The sequence below is a fragment of the Myotis lucifugus genome, unplaced genomic scaffold (assembly GCF_000147115.1).
Source record: "Myotis lucifugus unplaced genomic scaffold, Myoluc2.0 scaffold_153, whole genome shotgun sequence".
Taxonomy (NCBI): Eukaryota; Metazoa; Chordata; class Mammalia; order Chiroptera; family Vespertilionidae; genus Myotis; species Myotis lucifugus.
In genome coordinates, this window is record NW_005871201.1 from 246,175 (window position 1) to 273,023 (window position 26,849).

The following is a 26,849-nucleotide window of genomic DNA, read 5'->3' on the forward strand; positions in this document are numbered from 1 at the left end:
TATATTGAGTAGTGGTGTACGTCAGATCGTGTTGACGTGAAGTGCGTATAAATGTGGTTGTTTGTTTATTTGGCGGTTTATAAAACATCAGTTCTGATGGTCAGCACAGCTGGGTCAGACTGAGGAACACTGGGGAACCAGATGTTTCCTCGGAAGAGTGGGCAGTACAGGCATAGCCTTGGAACCCATTTGGCCAACATTCTAAATTATCCACCTCGTACAAAAAAATCCAATTTTTAAGCGATTATCTCTTTTCTTTACAATTTAACAGCCAGTCTTTGTTTTTAAATTCATTTTTGTGAAAACACTACAGAGTTATTATCACATAAGGATAAATATTCATTCTGGCTATGAATTGTTGAGTCTGACATGTGGGTATTTGATATTATATTGGTTTCTCTCTCATAGAATAAATTAAAAGTGTTTAGATCTGCTTAGAGCCAAAACCAACCCCAAACAAAAGCAAACTGAAGAATTAAGGACCAGCACCAGGCACAGAGAATTCTTGTAGCCTCAGCATTCCCCTAATTCCCATGTGAGTCCAGATGTTTGAAAGCTAAGTATGTTAACTCTCCTTGAATAAAAAGCAGACCTCAGCAAAATGACTAAGAGAACCTCTAGTTGTGAACGTTGTGAGTAAATGGGCAGTGTCCCTACTTGCACTTGTTTGTTAAAAGAAAGAAGCTGGATTATTGTAATGTACACAGAGAGTACATTTATCAGTAGGATTGTAAATTGCCATTTCTGTTTGAGATTCATGAGAATATATGATGATTTATTTTTCTAGGTTTTTCTTATGTAAAGTTAAAGTTTATTGCATTTTAATAGGTATGACAATGACATATTCCAGTGAACAAAAGGATGGCCCTGTATTTGTTTTTCTTTGCCTTGACCTTCCTCCTTTGTAATGAAAACACGTATTTTTTATTGTGTATGTGTTAGGAATCTATTTGAATCTATTCCCCCCCTTTCTTTGTTCTCTGCCTTTCTCTTCTTTTTCCTGTGTTATACAGACTATAGAAATTGCACATCTGACATTATTACGTGTATTGTAGAAAACACATTAGTTTATTAAATAGTTGATAAGAAAACCTGCAGATGTGATTTCTGTCTTTTTCCACATGAGGACAAAGGTCTAATAATTTTACAGATGAGGATACTATAGCACAGAGAGGTTAAGTGACTTGTCTGAGATCACACAGCTAGCAAGCTGCCGAGTCAGGATTTGATGCAGGCACTCTGGCTCGAGGAAAGTTATTCTTAACCACAGCCCCATGAGGTTCTCTAAAGATTAACTGGAGCACCAGACAATATCCTATCTAACTTTCCCTCTGCACTGGAAATCTTCTATGTGTGTGGGAAAGTAAAAATGAAAACGACGGTCTTATTGAATGAGTTAAGGTAAAATTAATGTCAATGCCTACATGCTCTGTCTGTGCCACTTATAAAGAAATAGTTCGCATCCAGGGAAAAAAGGACCCTCTTCAGGAAAAGTCAACGCCAGCTCCCTGGCCGCCTGCTCTCATTCTGCCTTTCCTGACCACTGGGTCCCCCTTCCTTCTGTTCCCAGCAGCCGTCCACATGTTTGCTGTTAGGAAAGGCGATAATTAAAGATGTGTGTCCAGAGCTGACTGTTTGTATTGTGCACATTCTTAATTTAATTGGCCGTGTTCCCTTGTCTTTGTACAATCCTGTTTGCTGACTTGGTGCTGAGGCTGGCGCTGCCTGCCCGGCCAGCAGTCCAGCGCAGATTCGGGAGCAATTGCAAAACTCCGAGCCGGGTGGGTGGAAGCCATATGTCTGGGAGGTGCCGGAGGCAGTGAAACCCTTCCTACGCGTTTCAAGCCCTCTCCCTCAGCCACATCTGAGATGACATAGACCTGGCCTCACAGGAGCCCTGCCAGAGGAAGGTTGTGTCTTGCCTGAGTAGGAAATGCTTGGGGAGACCTATAGGCCTGTCATTGGGAAGAAAAACACTTGTCTAAACACACGTGACATTGTCAGTGAAACTTAAAACAGGGCAGGGAACAAGCCCCACAAAGGGAAATGTGCACATTGCTATTAAGGTGACTCAACAATTTGAAGAGATTTTACAGTTTATTTTATTTTGGGGGTAGGTGGCCAGGAAGTTGAGCTTTGTTCACAATACCTCGATCCCTCCTCTCTCCCCCTTCCCAACCATGACATGTCTCAGAAATCTGCTCATTACTGGCAAGGGTGTGGAATTGAAAAGCACTGGCTATTCCACGTGTTTGCTTGTCTGTGGGTGTGCATGTGCTTTCAATCTTCCTGAGATAAGTGGCTGTCAGCTCATCCTCTTCCCTCTCCTTCTCCAGGTCTCACCGGGATTCTGGGCTTGGGCCTCTCAGCTCCCAATTTAGCCTTTTCCCAGATGGTGACCACGTTCGGCTTGGCCGGCATTGTGGGCTACCACACCGTCTGGGGAGTGACCCCTGCCCTCCACTCGCCACTGATGTCCGTGACGAATGCCATCTCAGGTTTGTTCCTCTTTCCCCAGCCTCGGGTTTGCATGGGTTTATAGCAGCCGTGGGCAAACTACGGCCCGCGGGCCGGATCCGGCCCGTTTGAAATGAATAAAAATAAAAAAAAAAGAGACCGTACCCTTTTATGTAATGATGTTTACTTTGAATTTATATTAGTTCACACAAACACTCCATCCATGCTTTTGTTCCGGCCCTCCGGTCCAGTTTAAGAACCCACTGTGGCCCTCGAGTCAAAAAGTTTGCCCACCCCTGGTTTATAGAGTGCTTTGCAGGAGGTTTATGAAGTCTGTGTTTGCTAATGGTCTGGCTTGGCGTCAGGGGTTGTGGTTGTGGCGGCCTGGGCTCCCACAGGCACGGGGCTGGGCTGGGCTGCTTCCATCTCCAGCAGTGCAGCCACTGTCATTTCCTTCGGCTGTGACCGCCATGGAAGAAGGGACCCCCCTCCCCCCATAACATTTGGGAAGCAGTGCTCCATAGACTCGTGCTGCAGCCTCCTCTTGGAGCTCTTAGATCCAGCTGAGTGTGCAGCCCAGCAAGTCTGCAGCTGCCACCCCTGATGTCAGGTTCACCTGAAGCTTATGGGGCAGGACCCAGCGGCCAGTAGGGCAGCATCGGCGGCTCCCTGGGGGCGAGTCTTCACAGAGGGCCCTGCTGCAGTCCACACCCTGCCCGGGGGCTGTTCCCTGTGGCCCCCAGTGAGAGCTTGGATCTGAGGAACGAGACCCACATTGGACACACGTGGGAGCTGCCCTGCTTGGACGCCTCCTGGCCGCTGTGGGCGTCTCTTATAACATGGCCATAGGCATGGCTTTCGGGATCTCCGCAGGGATGATGCCCAGTTCCAAGAAGTACCAAACTATGGCTTCACCATCACGTATTCTAGTCCAGGGGCCGTTCCTTCCAGTTCAGTTGCAGCCTATCCCCGGGGGTCCCTTTCCACCATAGCAGCGTTGTCTAACGACCTTTTTGATTTATGTCGTTGGCAGGGGAACGGAGATAGAAAGACTGAGGAAGGTCAGAATCTTATGCAAAAGGGGGAGGGGTGTTGTTAACTCTTTGCCCAAATGGTACCTCAGGGGGAAGGCTGTGTGAGAACTTTCTCCTTCGTGAACCTGTGCCTGTGACGTCCTCCGCTGTGACATTGATTGGCGGTGTCACTGTGGCTGTTTACCATCTTGATGCTTTCTTCGCAGGGTTGACTGCAGTTGGTGGGCTGGCGCTGATGGGCGGGCATTTGTACCCTTCCACCACGGCTCAGAGCCTCGCTGCTCTTGCTACCTTCATATCCTCGGTCAACATCGCAGGTACGATGGCGGCGACAGAAGCCACGGTGCTGTTTGGAACAGGGACATGATAAGCAAATATAAATGAGTATAACATAGACATTCCATTAAAAAGGTTTCACTCAGTTCATAAATGCTTTCTATGGAGGGAAATTAGTTACTTTGCCTGTCTGTAAGTTTTAGAAACTCTTTTGATATAACTTCAAGGTCCCAAAAGAAATAAAACAAATACAAGTTAGCTAGGAAGTTATTACATGCATAGTTGGTCATTAAGTTATGAAGCATGATCACCATAACATCTCTAGATAAGTCTAATTTGAGATAAAAATTTTAGTCTTTTGCCTTAGCCTAGCCTGCGTTTATTTCTAAAAACTGGACGCTTAGTACTTAATTTGTGCACGATATCCATTTGATGCTATTTTGTAGCTAAAAATTCTTTATGGGTCCAAGAAATCCAGTGCCCGTTGATGTGTACTTTTTCTCTTATCATTTATTATAGACTTTAACAAACAGGATAACCTATTAGAAAATAAACCCTGCCTTTGATGGGTTGCATTCCCACGCCGTCTGAATGGCTAGTTACTTGTAGTCATGCGGAAATAGTTGGTTCTGCCTGATAGCAAATTTAGGGTTTTTTCCCCCCTCTTTCAATGGAACTGGCTTGAATAATAAAGTAACATCTAATTTTGACCGTCTGTTACTTAACATGATATTTATCCATAGATGATAAAGGTGCTTAAAATAGAAAAATTGTAGCACGTTAAAACAATGGTGTTGCTCAATGAGGTAACCTCTCTGTTTTATATTTATTTGATAAGGTGGCTTTCTGGTGACTCAGAGGATGCTGGACATGTTTAAGCGTCCCACTGACCCCCCGGAATACAACTACCTGTATCTGCTCCCTGCTGGTACCTTTGTTGGAGGATATTTAGCTGCCCTCTCCAGTGGTTATAACATTGAACAAGTAAGAGGCTCTTCGGAAAGTTGCTATTTTTGCCACTGTTTTTCCCTCAATTGGAGTAACATTCTCATTACTAATATCCACACTTTATCATGCAGATACAACAGTAACTCTAGAAACATCTTGGTCAAATAAAGCATCGGGACCCTGGATTCTAGAGCCAGGTTGACCCACTCCCTGAATGTGCAAATGTGGGTCCCCCTGTTTGTCCCCAAGTTTTTCCACATGTACAAATAGTCAAGAAGGTTATTAGCATCCTCTTTCTTTTTAAAAAAGATATTTTATTGATTTTTACAGAGAGGAAGGGAGAGGGATAGAGAGTCAGAAACATTGATGAGAGAGAAACATCGATCAGCCACCTCCTGCACACCCCCTGCTGGGGATGTGCCCACAACCAAGTTACATGCCCTTGACTGGAATCGAACCTGGGACCCTTCAGTCCACAGGCCAACACTCCATCCGCTGAGCCAAACCGGTCAGGGCCCATCCTCTTTTTGCACCAGGCTGGATTGGTGTAGGGATGCAATGAAATCAGTAATACATTTGAAAAAGTATATTATTAAGTACTATTAGTCCTTTTCTTACTTTCCCCTCTAAAATCTAGTACATCATCTCTTGTTATCAGGAGATGTTATGCCAATTAATTTTAAAAATATAGTTTAAAAATGAATACTCTATAACAAAACAAATAATCTAGTTGAACTTTGAAAGGTCTACATGTAATTATAATACTCAACTTTGAGCTTGGTATTTTCCGTGTCTTCGCAATGACGGTCACTGGATTGCAACCTCCCAGACAGCAGGCAGATCCCGTCTCCCTTGGTTTCTCCTGCTTCCAACATGTAGCATTTGTTGAATGAGCACAGTCTCTTTTTGAGAAGAGCTGGAGCGGTGAGTCAGAGAGACCCATGTCTGACCCAGATTTGCTACTCACCGATCAGCTGACCTTGGAAACATTATGGAACCTCTTCAGGCTTTGGTTTTCTCTTCTGTGAATGAGGCTGAAGATTCTTTCCTCCCGGGGATCTCATGGGACGGAGTTACAACATTCGTGCAGTGTGTGGCCCGGTCCCCTGGCACAGGCAGCGTCAGCGGTCGCCTCCTTTCCAGCATTTGGTTAGATCCCATAATGACATAATTTAGATTTAGGTACTTTCATATGCATTTGTGCATGCCATCAAATCCCGAAGAAGCCAATTTACATGAATGGTATAATTGCAAGTACAATGGAGAGTATTTAGTATCCCTAATGGGTAGGAAAATATACCGAAATATTAAAAGAAGAGCTCATAGTGGTTTCTCTATTGTCTGCATTTAAAGATGTTTTTAGAGAATCACGTTTCCTCACAAGCGGTCTTTCCTGTGTTAATAGACCAAAAGTTTTGATGTTCTCTCTCTCTCTCTCCCCTTCCCCGCCCCCCTCCCCCCCCGCTTCTTCTCCCTCTCCCTCTTCCTCTGGAAAGATCATGTACCTGGGCTCAGGTTTGTGCTGTGTTGGTGCCCTGGCCGGCCTTTCCACCCAGGGAACTGCTCGTCTTGGCAATGCATTGGGCATGATCGGCGTGGCTGGAGGCCTGGCAGCCACCCTTGGAGGCCTGAACCCGAGCCCGGAATTGTTGGCTCAGATGTCGGGAGCCATGGCTTTGGGCGGCACCATTGGTAAGCACTGTGGGCTTCTGCCTTCCTGTGAACCCATGCTCACTTCTCACTTTTGACTCAGTTGATGTACTTACTCTGTAAATGTTTTAGTGTTTGTGTTTGAATGAGAATTATACCAATTGTGATGACTATTCACCAAAAGAAAATAGATAAATTATAGTAGAAACAAAGGTAATAATGCTATCCATACTTTTCTAATTAATTTTTTAGATTTTGTTATTTGGCTCTTGAGGTTGTCCGTGTTTATTGTCTCTGGTAGAAATACTGTCTAATGATGGGCTACTGTTCATCTCTTCCCAACTCCATGTTTAATGACCACTCTGGTGGCTTGACATTGGCCATGGTTTCACTTAACTGTTTTGTTGATTATCCAGACCCGAGAAAGCACTGGAGAAAATGTTGATAACACAGCTTCAACTGAAAAGTGTGTTGTGTCCTTAGCCATTATATTGTGAATAGCACAAAAACTGGGCCAGTATCCTTCTAGTGTGTGCGATCCAGCGAAGTCGTCGCTCACACGGTTGACAGTGAGCCAAGTTCTCACATGCATCTTGCTTCACTTTCGTCTTGTTTGTTACTGTTAACAAAATTACCAACCAGCATTCACGTGGGAACCGCACAAAGGCATCAGCAAACACTAGGTTGGCTGCAGGCACCAGAGTTTGGCAAAAATCAACAAAAGCATTCTGTGAAAATCAATTGGCCGTATGGAATTTACATTAAAGAGAATTGTATACTTTATTATTATTTGAAAACTGTGCGCTCCATTCCACTGATAGGAGTAAAAAGTCGTGTGTGTATTTATACACACAAATGTTTTTATCCTGAGGAGCTGGTGGCTAAATACGTAGTTATCAGTACGTTAGCTTTCAGCCCCATTTTGTCCTGACTGAAAAACCCTGAAGGAAGGTGCCTGTGCTGGGGATTCAGGCAGGAAAACCTTTAGACACTAGAGGCCTGGTGCATGACATTCGTGCACTGGGGTGGGGGTGGGGGTCCCTCAGCCCGGCCTGCATCCTCTCGCAGTCTGGGACCCCTTGGGGAATATCCTAAGCCGGCAGTCAGACATCCCCCCTCGGGGTCCTTAGCGCTGCTGTGGAGGCGGGAGAGGCTTCCGCCATTGCTGCTGTGCTCACCAGCCGTGAGCCCAGCTTCCGCATTGCGCGTCTGCCCCCTGGTGCTCAGTGTGCGTCATAGTGACCGGTCATTCTGCATTCGGTTGATTTGCAATTAGCCTTTTATTATATAGGATAGGATGAGCTCAGCACTTTTATATCACCTGGCCAGAACCGTGCAACTCCTTCAGAATCGCCTGATTTGGACATTGATTACCCAGATATTTGCATTTCATTACCTTTGGACTTGGCCCTGTCCACCCACCTGAAAACCTAGGCCTTCTTCATGTCCAGCTGGTTCTTGTGTGACAGGCTTGGGGTATCCATGCCGGCGGGGAGAGTTTCAGGGGATTTAACTGGAGCTTTCAGGAATCTGAGGATGCGCGAGGCCAGGGCCATCTTTGAAGGTTGTGCAGGGAGGAGGCCCTCTGGAGCTGGGCCTTGGCTAGGTGTGTTGAGAAAACCTGCTATTTTGAAGGAGTGTATGTAGCCAGCGTCCTTACTGCCTATACAGTCCCCTCAGGGCACCGCTAGCCCATGCGAGGAAGCAGATGCTTCTTTACTGGTGACACAGAGGGAGCCCCTTAAGGGTGGCCTTTGTAGCGGTTCCTCCTCCAGGGTCTGTCCCGTTTTAATTTCTCTTTGACCTGCATTTCCCGACAGGATTGACAATTGCCAAACGCATCCAGATTTCGGACTTACCTCAGTTAGTGGCTGCTTTCCACAGTCTGGTGGGCTTGGCGGCGGTGCTGACCTGCGTAGCCGAGTACATTGTGGAGTATCCGCATTTCGCTACAGACGTAGCGGCAAACCTCACCAAGATCGTGGCCTACCTCGGGACTTACATCGGCGGGGTCACCTTCAGCGGCTCCCTTATTGCCTACGGAAAACTGCAGGGTAAGTGAGTCGGCACCACAGGGAGGTGAGTATCTATTGTTTAGGGGGCTGGGAGGGCCCGTTAAAATTTCAGAAAGTAGCTAAACAGTAGAACCCGTTAGGTGAAGCGTTTGTGTAGCACTCAGAATATATACGCCTTTTTCCTCTCCACGAAAGTGCTTCCCTTCATGGATCCTTACAAGTCTTATAAAGTCTTGCAAGGCTCGGGAGCTGTTGCTTCTGCGTGCAGTTAGTGCAGGAAACCAGGACACAGAAATGTGCGCAGAGCGAGTGACTGACGTTGGCTGATACATGTGAACCAAGTGACATCGTCATAATCCTTGGCTTCTGAACAGAGGGGAGCTCATTGCACACGTTTGTGTGATGAGCATACGGCACCTGCCTTGAAAACAAATGCGCATTTCTGGGCTCCAGTTTGGCAACTTTTGCTACTGCTAAAACCACACACGAAAATAGAAGTAAAGAAACCCTCCCACCTAGGCTGCTTCCGGGGTTTTCATGGAAAAAACGAGTCTCGAGAGAAACTAGTTTGTGATTTAAAAATCTGGTCTTGCCTCTCAGTAATGAACTCATTACAATTAAGTGGGACCTTCCATGGAACTTAAACATCACGGGAAGAACTTCCCGCCTAAGACATTCTGTCTTACCCTTCGTCCTCAAACAGCTAGCAGACCAGCCCCTCCGCTCCGGGCTCAGTGGATGGAATCAGGAATGCAGGTGTGCTAGGACGTTGTTCTGAAGTTTTAAAGGAAGAAGACAACGTTTAACTTCTGTGTTGGTCCCACGGGAAAAGTGACTTTTCAGGATTCCGTGACCAGAGTGAAGACGTGTGGTGGGAGCCAGTAGGGGACAGTTATATGAAGGCATACGTTTCCTGCTTCCACTAGTTTTCTGCTAATGGGAAGAACTCGAACTGGCTTTGATGGTTCAGTATCTGGTGATAGGAAGTGATGTTTCGAATACCATGTTTTAATTCTAACGTTGCCTTTTGGTAGTTTAGGGTTAGAGGACGGACACTGTGAGGGAGGGGTTCTTCGGTTCTGACTGCCCTGTGCTTGGTTCCAGGCATCCTGAACTCCGCGCCCCTCCTGCTGCCCGGGAGGCACATGCTCAACGCGGGCCTGCTGACGGCCAGCTTGGGTGGGATCATCCCCTACATGCTGGACCCCAGCTTCGGCACGGGCATCCTCTGCCTGGGCTCCGTGTCGGCGCTCTCTGCGATCATGGTAAGAGCTGGAGAGGAACTCGTATTTTATCAGAGTATAGTCTAGTTATAGTTCTATCTCTTTAAGACCCCCAACGGAATAGATATATTTTATTTAAAAAATATTTTTATTGATTTCAGAGAGAGGAATGGAGGAGGAGAGAGAGATAGAAGCATCAATGATGAGAGAGAATCTTCAATTGGCTGCCTCCTTCACGCTCCCTGCTGGGGATCGAACCCGCAACCCCGGCATATACTCAGACCGGGAATTGAACCGTGACCTCTTATTTCATGGGTGGACGTTCAACCACTGAGCCACACCAGCTGGGCAAAACGAGACCGATTTTTATGTAATCCTAAAAGTTTGGCTGTGATTTCAACACAGAACCTTTAGAACACTAAGTAACTTAAAATTCTATATACAACCACTGATGATCTATTTTTATTTTGACTTATATAGCATGGATTTTTGTTTTATTTTGAACAAAAGAAAAATAGTTTTAACATTTTTTTTATCTAACAGGGCAGAAGAAGTAAAAAAAAAAAAAGGTGCCAAAATCAAACCTGTGCATTGAAATGTAAAACTTCAAAAATTGTTACTTTTGAGGAGAGGTGAATTTGATTAAAAATACTTAATGACTCTATGAGATTGAGTAAAATATTTCATGGCCTAATATAATTGGTTTTCACTTAATTTAGCAATACATGAATATATTCACATTGTAACAAACTCAGAGTATATAGGAATACAGGGAATAAAAAGCAAAAATCTTTCTCTCCACAATCCCTTTTCCTCTCTAGTTTAGTGATTTGGGCTTGCATCCTGGATATCGTGAATGATAGAGACTTTAGAGTCTGTTGTGTTCCTTCAAAGAGTATTGGTTATAATGATTTCCTTATTAGTTTTTGTAGGCAGCTCAGCAGGCTGGATCCAGATTTCAAATTCTGGCTCCCCTTTGGCAGGGGGCAGCTACAATCTTAAAAAAAAAAATTCCAACCGGAGTTTACATTCAGTATGACTTTGTCTTAGTTTCTGGGGTACAGCATAGCGGTTAGACAATCATATACTTCACACAATGCTCCCCCCGATTTTTCAAGTACCCACCTGGCACCATTCATAGTTACTACAATATTATTGACTCTCTTTCCTATGCACAGTTTACATCTCAACAATCTATTGTTATTTCATCTTCAGTAGGATTGTTTGGAGTCTGCCCGCATATGCCTAGTTCAGGAGTCAGCCAGAGATGTGGGCAGAGTTCAAGCACAGAATTCGGGGCTTTCTTTCTCTAGCCTACTCCTGTGCAGAATTTACTTTCTCACTTCCCAGCTGCCTTAGTCGCCCTAAACCCTACCCTCCGATCTTCAAACGAGTGAGACTGTGGGATTGTATTTTGTTCTAGCTGTTTCACTTGGCAGGACAGGGCCTGCCCTTAGGCTAAAGCCATAAAAACTGGGAAATGCACTCAGCGCCGTCCCTGGTTTCCAAGGGTGGACTCCTCTCCAGTTTCTGCCTGCTTTTCATCACTGCCTTTTAGGGATGGGGGGACTTTGGTGGGGGCGGCGGTTCAGTGTTTACGTGTGCTGTATCTGTGGGAGACTCGGCCAGACAGGAGGTGCCTGGTCGTGGCCAGACTGAAACGTGTGTGTAACGATAGTCGTTGGAAAACCGGAATGATGAAGCACCGAGCTGTTCGAGGGCAGAGGCTGTGTTTGTGTTGCATTAATTTTGAGTCGCGCTTTGCTTATCGTCCCAGGGCGTGACCTTGACGGCTGCCATCGGGGGTGCGGACATGCCCGTGGTCATCACTGTGCTGAACAGCTACTCCGGCTGGGCCCTGTGCGCCGAGGGCTTCCTGCTCAACAACAACCTGCTGACCATCGTGGGCGCGCTCATCGGCTCCTCCGGGGCCATCCTGTCCTACATCATGTGTGTGGTAAGAGACACGTGCCTGACAGACCCGGGAATGGTGTTCTGCACCGGAGGGCGCCTCTGTCATTTCTGTTACTTGTGGTAAAGATGACTACCTCAGCTTTCACTCTCTTTCTCAGGAATCCCAGTGTGTAGCATTTGAATCAACTTGCGAGGCTGCTTTTAAAGTACTGAGTGTAGATAATTAGGAAAATGAAAAAATAAAAATCTTCTGACTCCCTCCGCCTGAAAGAACTCCTTCAGGTTTTGGGTTATTTCCTTCTGCTCTTTCTTTGTGAATTACATATCTGTGCATTCCCTTGTCTAATCACCAGGTACACTTTCACATTTAGTTTTTTAAATCTTACAAACTATGTTCTTGCCATTTTCTTATGAAAAATGCTTTCTCAATATTATTTTAAGGGACTTCATCACTAATCTATTACATGGATATATAAAAATATATTTACCTTTTCCCCTAATGCTGTACCTGTTAGGTTGTGTGATTTTTATTTCTCTTTGTATATAAATACATCTTCGGCACTTCTGATTTTTGTCTTAGGATTGATTCGTAGAAGGGAGAGGGTGTGCACATTTTTACGGGCTCTTTCTGAACATTCCCGTGCTGTTCGGGAAAGCTTGCTGCAATTGACACTCCCACTGGTCATCTGCGAGAGTGCCCTCCTGAAGTTTTGTGGTCAGCATGGTTTGTTTGTTTTAAAAGAAAAGAAAGAAAATTAACAAGAAAAATACTTCCTAGCTTCCTTTTTGTTTTTAATTCTCTTCTTGATGGCAAGAAGATATCCTGCAAATAATTAAAGGCTTGACTAGCAACCTTTTTCTGATTATAGTTGCTATTCTCTAAATAATCGTTTCCAATGACTGTGAAAGGACAAGCATGAAACTGAGTGAAATCAGCATGTGAACTTCACACTGATTAATAATTCAGAAAAAGAATACTTAACCCACCTTCATTCTTTTATTACATTATTTAAAAAACCTTATTTAACAATGGAGATTTTCTCTTCTATTTTAATTGAAAAACTCACTGCTAATTGAATGCTGGAGTTGTCTTTTTATAATAAAAAAATAGTTTTCTTTGGTCATATTATAAAACAAAGGATTTGATAGCCCAAGTTTAAAACCAAGTTAAGAGGTTTTGAAATTAAATCCCTCTAGTTGTTGAGGAAATTTTGGAAAGGTGGGAGGTTCTTTGTCTCCTGTTTGAAAAATGTCAGGCTTTGGAGTTTTTTTTTTTTAAACCCAAATGTTTATGAAGAAGAAAACATTTATTCAGTTACATTAGAAATAATTTTTCTAAAAATGAACCTTTTCCCCTTAGTTTGGCTTTGCTTCATGTGGTGAATTTAAATGACCAGCAGGGGGCAGCAGATTTTCACTAATTCGTATGGTTGGTCAAAGCACTGATTTTAAAATTAAACCAGAGATTGGAATTTTAGCACAGCCAGTGGCATTCTGGTACGGGCGGAGGACGGAGGACTTGTACCTAGATCTCGGAGTGTCATCATGGGTACCTTCTTGCCTTTCTCCTTTTCTTCTTATAGGGTTTTCTTCAGCTTCTTAAATGTATCAGCACTATTTGTCCAATTTTGTCTGTCTGTGCCTCTTTTATTTCCTCTCCATTTCCTTTCCTTCTTCATTTAGTTTCTTATTATTTTTGGTTAGAGGACTACAGTAGCTTTGATAGTAGCAGTTCTATAACAGTTACTAGAATAAGGTAAGAAGAGGCAGGAGTTGAAAGTCCTCTTTTCTATGTCTACTTATGTGTTATATCATCTTTTTCTTCATTTTTTAATTTCTTTTTTCTTGATCTGTTTTCTCTATTTATTCTGTTTTCTTTTTTTACGTCCTTTCTATTTCCTCTGCCTCAGGCATGCCATTCACTGCCAGTGTACCGCAGATATTTGTTATTCCTGTACTGTGTATAAGGTTGACAAGCTATTCTTATAGCTGTCTGTGACCACAAGTATCACACTGGGTCAGATTGATGCTCTGTAATAGCAAATTGTAGTCATTTGGGCTCAAGGATGGTTAAAGCTTTAATCTTAAAAATTATTCAGATATAAAAATAAAAGGCATTTATTGTGGGAAATTTGGAAGAAAATAGAAAAGGATGAATAAGAAAATAAAATAATCTCTAATCCCATTACCACCTAACTGTCCACATTTAATATTCTAATTATAGTCTTCTCACATGCATATGTTTGAATGCATTCTATGACACGGCTTTCGAACCATTTCTGGTGTCTGCTAAGATGGTATTACATCATACCCAAGACCATATTATTAGTTGCTTTTGCCTTTTTTCCTGCAGTACATCCTCCTGGTGCATCATTGGTTATTGCCTTTATGTACAGTCACGTGGTCAAGGTGGCTGTTGATATTGATGAAGGGGTCTCCTCAGAGGACTCGTTGCAAGTTCTCCTGGTGGGTGACGCGTAGAGCAGGCGTTTTACTGAACCCTCTGCTCCTCTGTCTCATTACAGAACAGACGACAAAAGCAAGGCTGCCGTAGTTTTCTGTTTTGAAGACAGAAGTGGTCTTCACTTCTACATTTTCCTGGTTTCTGACTTTCCACATTCATCTTCAAGAATTCTTAGCCTGTGCCTGTTCATGATAAATTGTTTCTTCGTGGCTGGTGCCTACTAGCAGCTCAGAGTGGTTCATAATACTAATAAGAAGGAAATATCTGCTCGTTGTTAGGCAGAGCGCAATGTTGCCGGCGCTGCGCTGGGTGCTGTACAAATATTAGCTCATTTACTCCCCACCCGAACTCGAGGTAGGAAATTCTGTTCTCCTTTTACAGGGAAAGTATTTTAAGAGGTCATGTATTATTCGCTTTGGTGTTTATAGAGCCTGACCTAGCACCTGGCACATTCAAAGAAATACAAGAATTGTTAAATAACTATTAGATGAATATTTTATTTGTTAGCTCTTTTCATATTTTGGAATCCTCTCCGGATAGGCTGTAGTAGCAGATATACTATCAAATGTCGATATCTAGTATTATTACCAGCACGTTTACCTTCACTGTTTTATTATTTATTGAAGGAGACGGGCGAGTCCAAACCAGACCAGAATGCTTTTGTTATGCGAGAGGGAATGGAATGCACCCGGAGTGGCTAATTAGCAACCCCTGAAATTGGATTTTGTTCTGACAATCCTTTTGGGTGTCTTCTGAGCCTAATGTCGTGGTTACACAACACCCGGGATTATAAAAACTGAAAAATGTCCACAGTGTCCCAACAACCAGCGCAAATGAACGCTGTGCTTTATATCCAGATGTCGTTAGACATTAGCCTCTTTATGATTTTATAGTCCGTTTACTTGGAAAATGGAACAGCATTTTCAGACCAAATTTTCTGATTTTTGCATTTTGCTGCTTTTTTCCAAATGAAAATAGAATAAAATTAAGTGGATGAAAGCCAAACTAAAAAAATTTCTTTTTTGCTTTGCAGCCCATTAATTAGCACCTACAAAGCATCGAAATGAGAGATGCTAGTCAATGGTATATATATTATTATTGCTTTGGTTTGGTCCATTTTATGACCTTTGTTTTCAGAGTTTTCTTCTTACATTTTGCTTAGAATTACGTGAATTAAGGATCTTTTTACTGTAACATACAATTTTCATTATAGGGCTTAATAACTTAAAAGGCACAGTCTTGGACAGGGTTGCAAATGCTTTGTCTTGGAGCTGGGAGCTCTTCAATCTGGGGTCAGTGGTCACAGGATAGTCTCATTAATCACTTGAGCAAGCCAAAAGGAGAAAAAACAAAACAAAACAAAGCCCTAAACCCTAAACATTTGTTGAAAATATGATGTCGCAATGGTAAGTTCAGAGATGAAGAATATTTAGTTTTTAAGAGACCACATGGAATTAGCTTAATGGTGATATAATTGTGGATACGTGTTTAACAAGTAGATTTTGATTGTTATACTACTGTGTGGTTCCCTGTTTTCCTCCCTAAGATGCCATCCGAAGTGGGTCCATATTAGTTAAATGTCCTCAGATATTCTTTCCTTCTCCTCCACTCAGTTTTATAGGAAATGAAAAATGGTTCCTTCTAAGTCCAGTAAGATGAAAGGGCTCTATCATCTACATCTGTCTCTGCGTCATGTTCCTCTGTCCTCTGTCCCTTCACAGGACTGTGTGATGCAGGGGATGGAGTCTTTTTGTATGTTTGACTTTTTTTTTTAAGTTATCTATGGCCCTACCTGGTTTGGCTCAGTGGATAGAGTGTCAGCCCTCACACTGAAGGGTCCTGGGTTTGATTCTGGTCAAGGGCACGTACCTTGGTTGCAGGTTCCCTGGCCCTGGTCAGGGTGTGTGCAGGAGGCAACCAATCAATGTGTCTCTCTCACATCGCTGTTTCTGTCTCTCCCTCTCCCTTCCACTCTCTCTAAAAATCAATGGAAAATTATCCTTGGGTGAGGATTAAGAACAACAACAAAAAGTTATCTATGACAGAAATATCTCAATGTCTGAAATAGGTCTTTGAATCAGTTTTTAAGGGCAAAAATTTGGTGGAAACTATTTTTGGTCATTTATTTTCAGAATCCTGTAATTCAAAACTAGATAGAATTGATCAAAATCAATAAATATTGAATGTTTGGAAAGTCTCAGGTATGGCTATGTAGATTTTCATTAAACCTTGGATTTAAGTAGAAGAAGTGGTGTTCAGGATTTAAAACTTTGTGTCAGATGGGGACTATGAACGTAAAAGCATTACTTTAATATTTCTCTGCCCTTCTTATCTATTAATAATATACATGAAAACATTCTGGGCTTTATTTTATACGTTACTAGAGGCCCAGTGCACGAATTCGTGCACCATTGGGACTCCTCAGCCTGGCCTGCAGGATCGGGCCAAAGCCAGCTCTCTGACATCCCCTGAGGGGTTCCGGATTGCGAGAGGGTGCAGGACAGGCCGAGGGACTCCACTGGTGCATGATGGGGGCCGGGGAGGGATGCGGGAGGTTGGCCAGCCAGGGAGGGACCGCAGGAGGGCTCCAGGGTGTGTCAGGCTTGTCTTGCTCAGTTCCGATCGATCGGCTGGACCCCAGCAGCAAGCTAACCTACCGGTCGGAGTGTCTGCCCCCTGGTGGTCAGTGCACATCATAGTGAGTGGTTGAGTGGCCTTAGCATATCATTAGCATATTATGCTTTGATTGGTTGAACGGACGACCCAACACTTAGCATATTAGGCTTTTATTATAGAGGATAATCTTAGACAAGTTTACAAGACTTTGAGCTATGTAAAATGTGAATGTTGTACTCATCAGTGAACTTAGGTCAAAAGAACAATTTGAAAAGTTCTGACATTTTGATCTATCATCTTTGCAACTCAGGTTGTTGGCCTGCTGCCCTTTTTCAAGTGTGGCTCTCTGCCCATCTCCTCTGCCCCTTCTTCTCTGTCCCCTCAGCCACTCACGGGCCTGTCCCCGAAGGTGGCAGCCGGTGGGCTGTCCTTGGATGGGCGGTCATGTGCTTCTCTCTGATGTGTTATTTGTCTGCAAATCTCCAGGTGCTTTTTGCTTTTAAATAATCAAGTGTCTTTTTGAAAAAAAGTAATAGATTGATACTCATATAGCTTATAAGTGGCATAAACAGTGGATCAATGATATGTTTATTACAACCCTTAAAATAGGGTTTAATAGTTTCTTGGGAGTTTTTTTTTGAAGTGAGAAATTCTGTGGTGATTATGTGGAGTGACTGCTTTGATCATGTACAGGGATTTGCCGTCTTAAAATGTAGTTGAGCCCTCAGAACATCTGGCTTCTTGTCTTCCCATGCTTCTTCCACCGCCCCGCCTTGAGAGGGCCATACATGAACTGTTTTCAGAACCCGATCAGTTATCGGCACGTTTCCGTGGTGGTGTTCGAATGGCACATTGTTGGGCGATTGTAAAGGAGCAACTAGAAGTGCCTTCCTACTGTTTTTTTTCCCCCCCAAGATAATTTTTTTTCTGGTTAAACGGATGGGTGTCTATTTTACTAAAAAAACGTATAAGCTCACTCATCTATGTTTTTGGAAATGAAATATTTTAGGAGTCTAGTAATGAGTCCAGTCATTTCTACTATAGCTTCACAGAGCTGATTTGGAAAGTCAGACCCTATCAACATCTACATTTATCTTTCTTGACGGCAGAGGGCAGCAGAGTTCTAAATGAGAGGCATCCCTGCCCCTTCCCTCCTGCTTGCTTCTGGACAGCTCGCAGCTGGCAGTGAAACTCACCTGAGAGTCTCTAGTCACCTTGTAAAATTTCACATTCCTGTGCCTGCCTTGTCCTCCTGTGAAATACATGTGAATGTGGAGGTACAACTTGCTCGATCCATGTGTAAGTGATAGTAACCAGGTCTGAGGTTTTCATTAATTTCTTAATGTTACCGGTGACTTTCCATGAAATGCCTTAACAAACTTTACTCTCTTACTGAAGATATATTCGTGTGTACTTGATTTTACAGAGAAAAGGATGTGGTTTCCCAGATATCTTCATTTAAACTCTTGAAATAATTTTCAGAAGTTAGGTCAAATTATGCGGCTAAAATGTTTTAGATGATCAGATATACCTCTTTATGGAATATTTCTGAATATCATATATACAGGTCATTTTCTAAAAGTTATGCGGATTAAACTCTCACCACGAGTAATTTCGCTTTCCAGGCAATGAATCGCTCCCTGGCGAATGTGATTCTTGGAGGCTATGGTACCACTTCAACAGCTGGTGGAAAACCCATGGAGATTTCTGGCACACATACAGAAATCAACCTGGAGAATGCCATCGACATGATTCGAGAAGCTAGTAGCATTATTATTACTCCAGGTACAAAAAAAAGGGCATTGTCATTGATTACACTAACAACTTCCTATAATAGGAAAACATCTAACCGGCACTTGTTTGTTTTTGAAAACATAATGGGAACTTAGAAGCAACCCTATTGTTATATAGTGAAAGGTATTGAGAATTTTCAGCTTGTGTTAATATTTTGGAGATCACATAGAGATTCTATAAATTGATGACGTGGTTCTAGCCATGTCTTCCAGTGATTCTGTACCAATGTTGAATCATTTTCAAGTCTTGGTTGTTTATTCCTCATTGATAATCTTTGGGCCTGTTGTCAGGATAAGTTAGATATAGTATATGAAAGTAGCTCACTCTTAAACCTGCTCAGCAAGTGTTAGTAAATGTTAATCTCTTTCTTTTTAAAAACAAATATTTAAAAAATCATTGCGATTCCTGTGGTTTCCACCAAGGTGAGGTTACGTTGTCTAGTAGAAAGAGCTTGGTCTGGGAGTCATTGCATCTCATTTTGGTTTAATTTTGCTTCTGACAATCGACATGACATTGACCAAGCCATTTGATCTCTTCAGGCCTCAGTTTCTTTTTAAAAAATACGTTTTTATTGATTTCAGAGAGGAAGGGAGAGGGAGAGAGAGATAGAAACATCAGTGATGAGAGAGAATCATGGATCGGCTGCCTCCTGGATGCTCCTATTGGGGATCGAGTCTGCAACCCGGGCATGTGCCCTGACCAGGAATTGAACCGTGACCTCCTGGTTCATGAGTCAATGCTCAAGTATTGAGCCACACTGGCTGGGCAGTTTCCATCTTTTCTGAAGTTGAGTTTAGTTCTTCTTCACTATGAAGATAATGCTGTGGTATTACAGGCAACATACTATTTTCAGATTAAGCTTTTAACTCTGTCATGTTATATCATAGGCATTTTCTGTAAAGCAAATCTGTTGATTTGACATGTGGGTAGTTGGTTGGTTGGTTCTATACTAAGATATAAGTAAACATTAGCATAATTGGGTGTTCAGGTACAAGCCTTCTCACCTGGGCCAGCATCATCTTCTGCAGACATTGGAGACTTGAGTTGGGGTTTGGTTGTCTCAGAGACAGAGCGGCTGCTGTCAGCTCTGTGTGGGAGCAGGCACATTGCATTTGCTAGAATGCCTGGGACATTCCTGCGGAAAGAATCATCTCCCTCACCGTGGGCCTGGTGTCACCTGCTGAGAAGCGGTGCTGGAGTGGAAAGGTGGGAAGATGTGAGGGACTGACAGACAGAGACACAGAGAGAGACAGAGGGAACACAGCGTGTGGGTGGTGTGTGTGGGAGGGGGTGCCCAGCAGTATGAGACCTGCACAAGACTGAGGAGGGACCATTAGAATTTGAAGCTGGAATTTAGGCCAGTATTTAAAAAATTCCATAGTATAAGTTTGCTTTCATTTTTAGTCCTATTCATGGATTGCTTTTTTTGGGCATAAAAATGTTTCCACCCAGAGAGGAATTTCAAAATAAAACCGCATTCTCCCGTGTTCTTGGCGTTCCCTGCAGGCTACGGACTGTGTGCGGCCAAAGCGCAGTACCCCATCGCCGACCTGGTGAAGATGCTCACGGAGCAGGGCAAGAAAGTCAGGTACGTCCCGCGCTCGGCTCGCGGTGTGTGTGCAAGCAACGCCGATGGCTTCCTTGTGGATGACTGTTTCCTTTTTGTTGTCATCTTGCATGCAGTTTCTATTTGACAAGAAAGGAATGTGTGCTTATTGAATAAAATCAGAAAAACACATCTAAGTAGGAAGAAGCAAAAAGTAATCATAGTCCCACCACCTGGAGACAACCCCTCTTTGTGGTTTGGCCGATTTCACCATTCACTTTATGTGGCGGGAACACTTGCTCCGTAGCTGTCAGTTGACGCTTGAACAGCCAGCCCCGTTTCTGCTGCTCCCCATGCTCAGAGAAACTCTTCCATAACGAACTACAGGGGTGACCCCCGGAGGGTCCAGTCTCTCTACCTGTGGGTTTGAATGGTAGGAACAGAAGCATTGGTCCAGCGATGGGCTCAAACACCAAGTTGAGCAGGTCAAAGTCTACACCAGGGGTGGGGAATGGACAGCCTGTGGGTGTATAAGGCCCGTGAAATCATTTGGCCTGGCCCTGCGAAGGCATTAGGAGTAGGTTCATTAAATATTTGACCAAATGTAGTAGGCTAAGTTTTTTTAAAAAAATATTTTATTATTATTTGTAATCCTCACCCTGGGATATTTTTCCATTGATTTTCAGAGAGTGGAAGAGAGAGGGAGAGACAGACAGAAATATCTATGCGAGAGAAACACATCGATTGGTTGCCTCCCACACTCACCCGGACTAGGGCCCAGGCCTGGGAGGAGCCTGCAATCCGGGCACATGCCCTTGACTGGAATCGAACCCGGGACCCTTTGGTCTGCAGGCCAACACTCTATCTACTGAGGCAAACCAGCTAGGGCAGCAGGCTAATTTTAAGTTGATAATTCTGTATGGCCTGAGGATGATGTTATAAATATCCAGATAGCCCCTGGCAGAAAAAGGTTCCCCCTCCCTGGTCTAGACCAACCCTGTGCAGTAGACCTTTCTGTGGAAATGGAATGTTCTGGATCTGCACCCTTCCAGAACGGTGGCCATTTGATGGGCTTCGCCTAAGAAATTGACTTAAACATTTTTTTAAAAAGTAAAAAGAAAATTTTTCAATGACAGTTGACATTCAGTATTTTATTACTATCAGGTGTAGAGCACAGTGGTGAGACACGACTGTTTCTTAAAGTGGAGTTTTGCTCATGTAATCTTAGGGAAAGAAATTAAGTGGCAAAACCCCCTGTTCTCATAACCGTAGTCTTCCTACCTAGTTTTTGCTGTTTCTGTCTAATAGCATCAAACCTAAAAATAGGTTCAGGTGACAGAGGGAAATTTTATTATATGGGATTCCAGGGTAATTATTAACAGGGAAAACCAGAAGTCCCGTCTCTCTGACCTTGGGTCCCGTCATCCAGGTGACCTTGCTTGACCAAACACGCCTGAAAGGAGAGGTCAGTGAAGAGGCAGACCCCGTGGGAACCTGTGGGCTGGTTAACGGTGGACTCATGTAGCTCACCCCCTCAGGGTGGAAAAGACTGCTGGGGCTCCCCTTGTTATAAACCATCCACTCTCTGAAATATGCATTAGTGCAACCACTGCTGCGGCCACTTGCCATTTGGGCAGAGGCCTTTGCTCCTGGGAGGGCAGCAGGTGGGTGGTAAGTGGAGCACTGCATTTCCAGATCTTTCCATGGCCCTGGACGGAGGGTGTGAGGGATGGAACAATGGGGAGGTAAGGGATGACCCTCGCAGCCCTTTGGGTCTGCCCTGTGCACCCTGGCTCCGTAGTCTGGAGCTGAGCTACGAGGAGGCTGTGCAGGGCCCTGCATGTCTCGGAAGGGAAATGCCGTGTCCCGGGGAAGCCACCCTCTAGCAGTGGCGTTGACTTGAGAGAGGAGGTAACGCTATAATTAAGGAAAATTGTTAATGAAAGTTCCTTGCAGATGCCAGTCTTTCACTCTTTTCTGGGGCAGATGATAAGAAAACAGGCCCAAGAGCGTGCCTAGAGCCGGGCAGGGTTCCTGCCAGACTGCGCGCAGAGTCCGGGTTTTCGCCTGAATGTCACACTGTTAACTAACAGTGGTAAAAGGGGCTCAGGTGGTTAAACCAGAGGGTTATCTAAAATGTTTGAGCGTCGGCTGCATAGTCTTTCTCTCTTTCTCCCCATCCTTCCTTCTTTCACTCCTTCCTCCTATCTCTACTTTCTGGCCATCTAAAGTCTGTGTTTTTTTAAAATGTGAAGAGTTAAAATATTACTTTGTGGTAGGACCAGCATTCCTGGGATGTAGTGGTTCCCACATGTAGGATCATCTTCGGTGAATTGCAGATTGACGATGAGAAAAGTCATTGACGTTGTTTCTTTATTTTCACACTAGAGGCCCGGTGCGCGGATTCGTGCATGGGGTGGGGGTGGGGGGAGGGGGGGTCCCTCAGCCTGGCCTGTGCCCTCTCACAATCCGGGACCCCTTGGGGGATATAACAGTGCGCCAAGCGGCAGGTGGCCAGGGAGGAGCCCAAGCTGGGGCCTGGTGACCCGCCACGCTCATCCCAGCCTGCTGCACCTGCCTGCCGCGGCCGCTTGGTAGCACTGCCGTGGAGTGGGGAGAGGCTCCTGCCACCGCAGCCACGCTCACCAGCTGTGAGCACGGTTTCTGGCTGAGCGGTGCTCCTCCTGTGGGAGTGCACTGACCACCAGGGGGCAGCCCCTGTGTTGAGCGTCTGCTCCCTGGTGGTCAGTGCACATCATAACAACTGGCAACCGGTCGTTATGATAAGAAGTCTCATTTCGGTAACTCACTCCTACATTCACATAGGGTACGAAACTCTGCTTCTGTGTGGTCACAGTCGCTCCGGAAAGCGTTTGCAGACCTACCAGTGAAAAGGATGTGTTACAGAATCTTTAATCATTTTCCTAAAAGAAAGTGTTTTTCTGTACTCAGTCCGCTTGTAAAATCACATGTAGTATAACGCCTGCTGTCACCATGTAGATGTTTAGGAGACGAGTGGCCAATCTAATAAAACAGAGGAAGATGGCTTCCAGGCCTCCGTTATCCTTAGGGAAGGGCATGATTCATTTCATGCTGTTCTCTGCGTGCCCACTGACCAGCTTACGGTGGCCAGCCGTCCTGGGAACTCAGCCCAGTGTTAGAGGGGTGGGCGCAGAGCTGGGAGCATCAACGACTGCTGGCAGGACGTGAAAGAAAAAGAATAAGAGGAAGGAAAAAATGCTCTGTAAAGAAAAGGGAGAAGACAAATGGATGCTCGTTTCTGATCTCATTAAAATTTGCATTTTTGTCCACGGGGACATAATAGAAACTGTTTTGGGATGACATTTGTCACACGGCTTGGGAAAAGTGATTATTTGATTTAAGATTAATGGGAGATATATAATTATGTGTTAGTGTGTTATAGTTTTTCTTTTTTTTTAAAACTGTAGTAGGTTGAATTTTCAACACACTGGCTTTGTAACAAGTTATGCAAATCTTGCATTTGCTTTAAACGGAAGAGAACGATACTTGCTAACACGATGACAGTGGATTATCATCGTTTTTCCTTTCTCGCTTCTGTGTGAAGATTTCTTATTTATTTAAAGGGAATCACAGGAACTTTGTTGACTTTGTCTCGGGTGTCGTCATCTTTTCACAGGAGACAGGCACGTTTTCTTTACAAGGTTAGGACTGTGCAAATCCGTAGATGCTGGCTTCCTCTTACAGAGGCGGGCGGCTGTCTGAACGGGAGGCTGCTGCCGTGGTTACCTGGCCCTTTAAAGGGAGAAACCTGTATTTGCAGTCGAGGTACCTCAGTCCTTTCATCACTGGGCGTTCCCATGGGCTCCTGGAGCACAGCTGCGGGCCTCTGGCTTAGGAGCTCTGAGCCTCAGGACCCCCTCACGCCCAGCATCCAGATGTGGTGACATACTCGCACACAGCCCTCATGGAATCGGGCCAGTGTGGACATATGACTGTCATCAATGAGTGATGCCCAAGTGGCGCCAAGAAAAATTGCATCTGTCACCCAGCCTGTCTGTGTGACTTCATGGCCCGTGATGGATGCAGAGATACTGCCGTCTTCCTCCTGGGCCGTAGTCAGAACACGCTCACCGGGGCCCGAGGCGTTTCAGGACAGGGCTCGTTGGGAACATCGGGAAAGCGAACATCGGGAAAGCCCACTGACTTAGATTTTCTTTACTGGCCACGGTGTTGTCACTTTCCAGTGACTCAGAACACCTTTGATTTCTGCAAGCTTTTTATGGAAAATCTTACAAGAGCACAGGCATCTCTTCTTGTTATTTCCCAGTCTTTGCATTGCTATGATCGCTTTTCATTATAAAGCAGAGATAGTGTTGCCAATGAATAATTCTTAGGAAGAGTTGTAATTTTTTTTTTTTTTTACAATTAATCACTGCTTAATTTTCTTTAAAATAACGTTTTTATTGATTTCAGCGAGGAAGGGAGAGGGAGAGAGAGATAGAAACATCAATGATGAGAGAAAATCATGGATTGGCTGCCTTCTGCATGCCCCCTACTGGGGATCAAGCCCGAAACCTGGGCACGTGCCCTGACTGGGAATCAAACCAAAGCAAGTCTGTGTCTTCATTCACATCTGAGTTCAACCTACGTGCAGAGTCGCCAAGAACCTCTCAGATCGAAGGCATCTGTTGTGCTCCTAGGACAGTGATGGCGAACTTATGACACGTGTGTCAGAGTGACATACGAACTCATTTTTTTGTCCCCTGCATGTTGGTGTGGAGCAGCGGTTCTCAACCTGTGGGTCGCGACCCCTTTGGCGGTCGAACGACCCTTTCACAGGGGTCGCCTAAGACCATCCTGCATATCAGATATTTACATAAGATTCATAACAGTAGCAACATTACAGTTATGAAGTAGCAATGAAAATAATTTTATGGTTGGGTCACAACATGAGGAACTATATTTAAAGGGCCAGAAGGTTGAGAACCACTGGTGTGGAGGGAAGCACAGATGGCTGTGTTAGAAGCCTGTGACTTCGGTGTCTCGTAAAGCCGTGCATTCTAGACTCATCCCTTGGAAACCCTTGTGGTCTGAGGGAAAAACTCACAGCCGATGAAACCAGGGCCTCTGACCATCAGGGTGACTTTGGGTTCTTAGTCCTAGTATTAGTGAGAAGAAACTCTCTGAGCTGATTCTCTTCCATAAGGTTCAAGTAAACATAAACAAAAGGCCTCTTCTCATTTCAGGTCCAAATTCTTCCGTATCTCGCTTATAGTGTGCATTTTGGGCTGCTCACTAGCATGCACTTCAAGAGCCACTCAGCAGCATCATTACTAGTAGTTCTTCTGACAGGAAGATGAAATTCGGTACAGTTTCTACTAAATCTCTGCACTGTGTCAGAATATAGTATTCTAGAACATTAGTGGCAGACTAGATGTTTCATGTTTTCTCTGATATCATTCTCCATCGCCTCATTGGCTGTTTTGAAATAAAATTGCTTCATAGTCCTGTTTCCCTTCTGGTGATGGAAGAGCCAGATGTGGGCCCAATCTGTAGTAATCTCCTCCACGTGCACAAGGTCGTGTTGTGACACGGTCAGTGTTTGCATGAGATCGCCCGATTGGACCCTGTTTGGAAGACTTCCTGTTCTTTGTGTGGCTTCTGTGGCACAGGCCACATGTGCCCGTGGGAAATGTGACCGCCGCCCTTTGTCATAAAACAGGTCCTATTATTCTGTCCTAGAAAAATGGAGCCCCTGAGACCTATTTGTAAGCTCGTTAACAAATTCATGATTTTCTTCCTGAAGAAAGGCAGGCCATGGACGAACACCAGATTTCAGATCAGAGTAGCAGCTCGGCCCTTATTTGCCTTCAAAAAAAAAAAAAAAAGAAAAGAAAAGAAAGGTACATAATGTTCTCTCGTTCTGGCTGTTGGAAAGCGCTAGGAAATTAAACGAACATTTTCTTTTCATTTGGAATCGTATGAGTGAGTTCGTCTGGGCCACTGCTGGTCGGAAGGACTTTCACAATTTTAGAAAGCTGGGTGTCTGTCCTTTAGCCTAAGAAGCTTTGCCAGAAAGTTGATTCTGTAGCTTTCCTCATTAATCAGTTTGTGTCGACACGGTCTGCCTCGTCAGGCAGTTTTTCCACTCGTTAGCAGGTTCCTCCTCAAATGGATGGGCTAACCCCACCCAGCTGGTCCCCGCCTTTTCATCAGCAAGGATTAATTTATGTCCCATTTAATGTCCCCTGCTTCACATTTTATAACGTTTTCTTCTACATTTACTACAAAATAGCTTTTTCTTGTACTTTGAATAAGTGACCTGTAACTGTCAATCAGAAATTCTGATCAGAATGTAATAAACCAAAGAAACCTGCCTTTTTCAGATCCCATCATATTTTTCACAGGTGAAATGCACAATTAGTAAAAAATATTGAAAGTAGTAACAGATCTTTTTATTACTTCAATGGACCCTTCTCAGGTTGGAGCATTGCACAAGCAAACATACAGTCGTGTGTAGCACATACCAGGGACTCTATGGCCTCAAAGGGGAACGACAGCCTGTTTTGTGACTCAACAATTTGTACACGTTTACTTGCTATAATTCTGAATAAAGGAGTCCTACCTTAGGAAGTGGTTGGATTGGAAAATCTTTTTTAAAAAAATATATTTTTATTGATTTCAGAGAGGAAGGGAGTGGGGGAGAGAGATAGAAACATCAATGATGAGAGAGAATCATTGATCCACTGCCTCCTGCACATCCCACTCTGGGGGTCGAGCCCACAACTCGGGCATGTGCCCTGACTGGGAATTGAACCCATGACCTCCTGGTTCATAGGTTGACACTCAATCACTGAACCACACCGGCTGGGCAGGAAACAATACTTTTTGCCTAATAGTATCTGTGGAAGGGTTGAAGATGGCCTTTTG

At 44.2% G+C, this 26,849-nt stretch overlaps 1 protein-coding gene across 4 annotated transcripts in view; it reads left to right on the top strand.

The window, feature by feature from the left end:
* NNT (nicotinamide nucleotide transhydrogenase) overlaps nt 1-26,849 on the top strand; it is a 77,726-nt gene that overhangs the window by 35,361 nt on the left and 15,516 nt on the right. For all 4 annotated transcript variants that reach the window (XM_006095382.3, XM_014461425.2, XM_014461423.2 and 1 more), the window contains 9 exons: nt 2,337-2,498; nt 3,698-3,808; nt 4,606-4,751; nt 6,212-6,407; nt 8,186-8,419; nt 9,485-9,645; nt 11,381-11,560; nt 18,223-18,382; nt 19,898-19,979. In XM_006095382.3, coding sequence (XP_006095444.1) covers nt 2,337-2,498; nt 3,698-3,808; nt 4,606-4,751; nt 6,212-6,407; nt 8,186-8,419; nt 9,485-9,645; nt 11,381-11,560; nt 18,223-18,382; nt 19,898-19,979 — 1,432 coding nt within the window. The remainder of the gene's footprint in view (nt 1-2,336; nt 2,499-3,697; nt 3,809-4,605; nt 4,752-6,211; nt 6,408-8,185; nt 8,420-9,484; nt 9,646-11,380; nt 11,561-18,222; nt 18,383-19,897; nt 19,980-26,849) is intronic.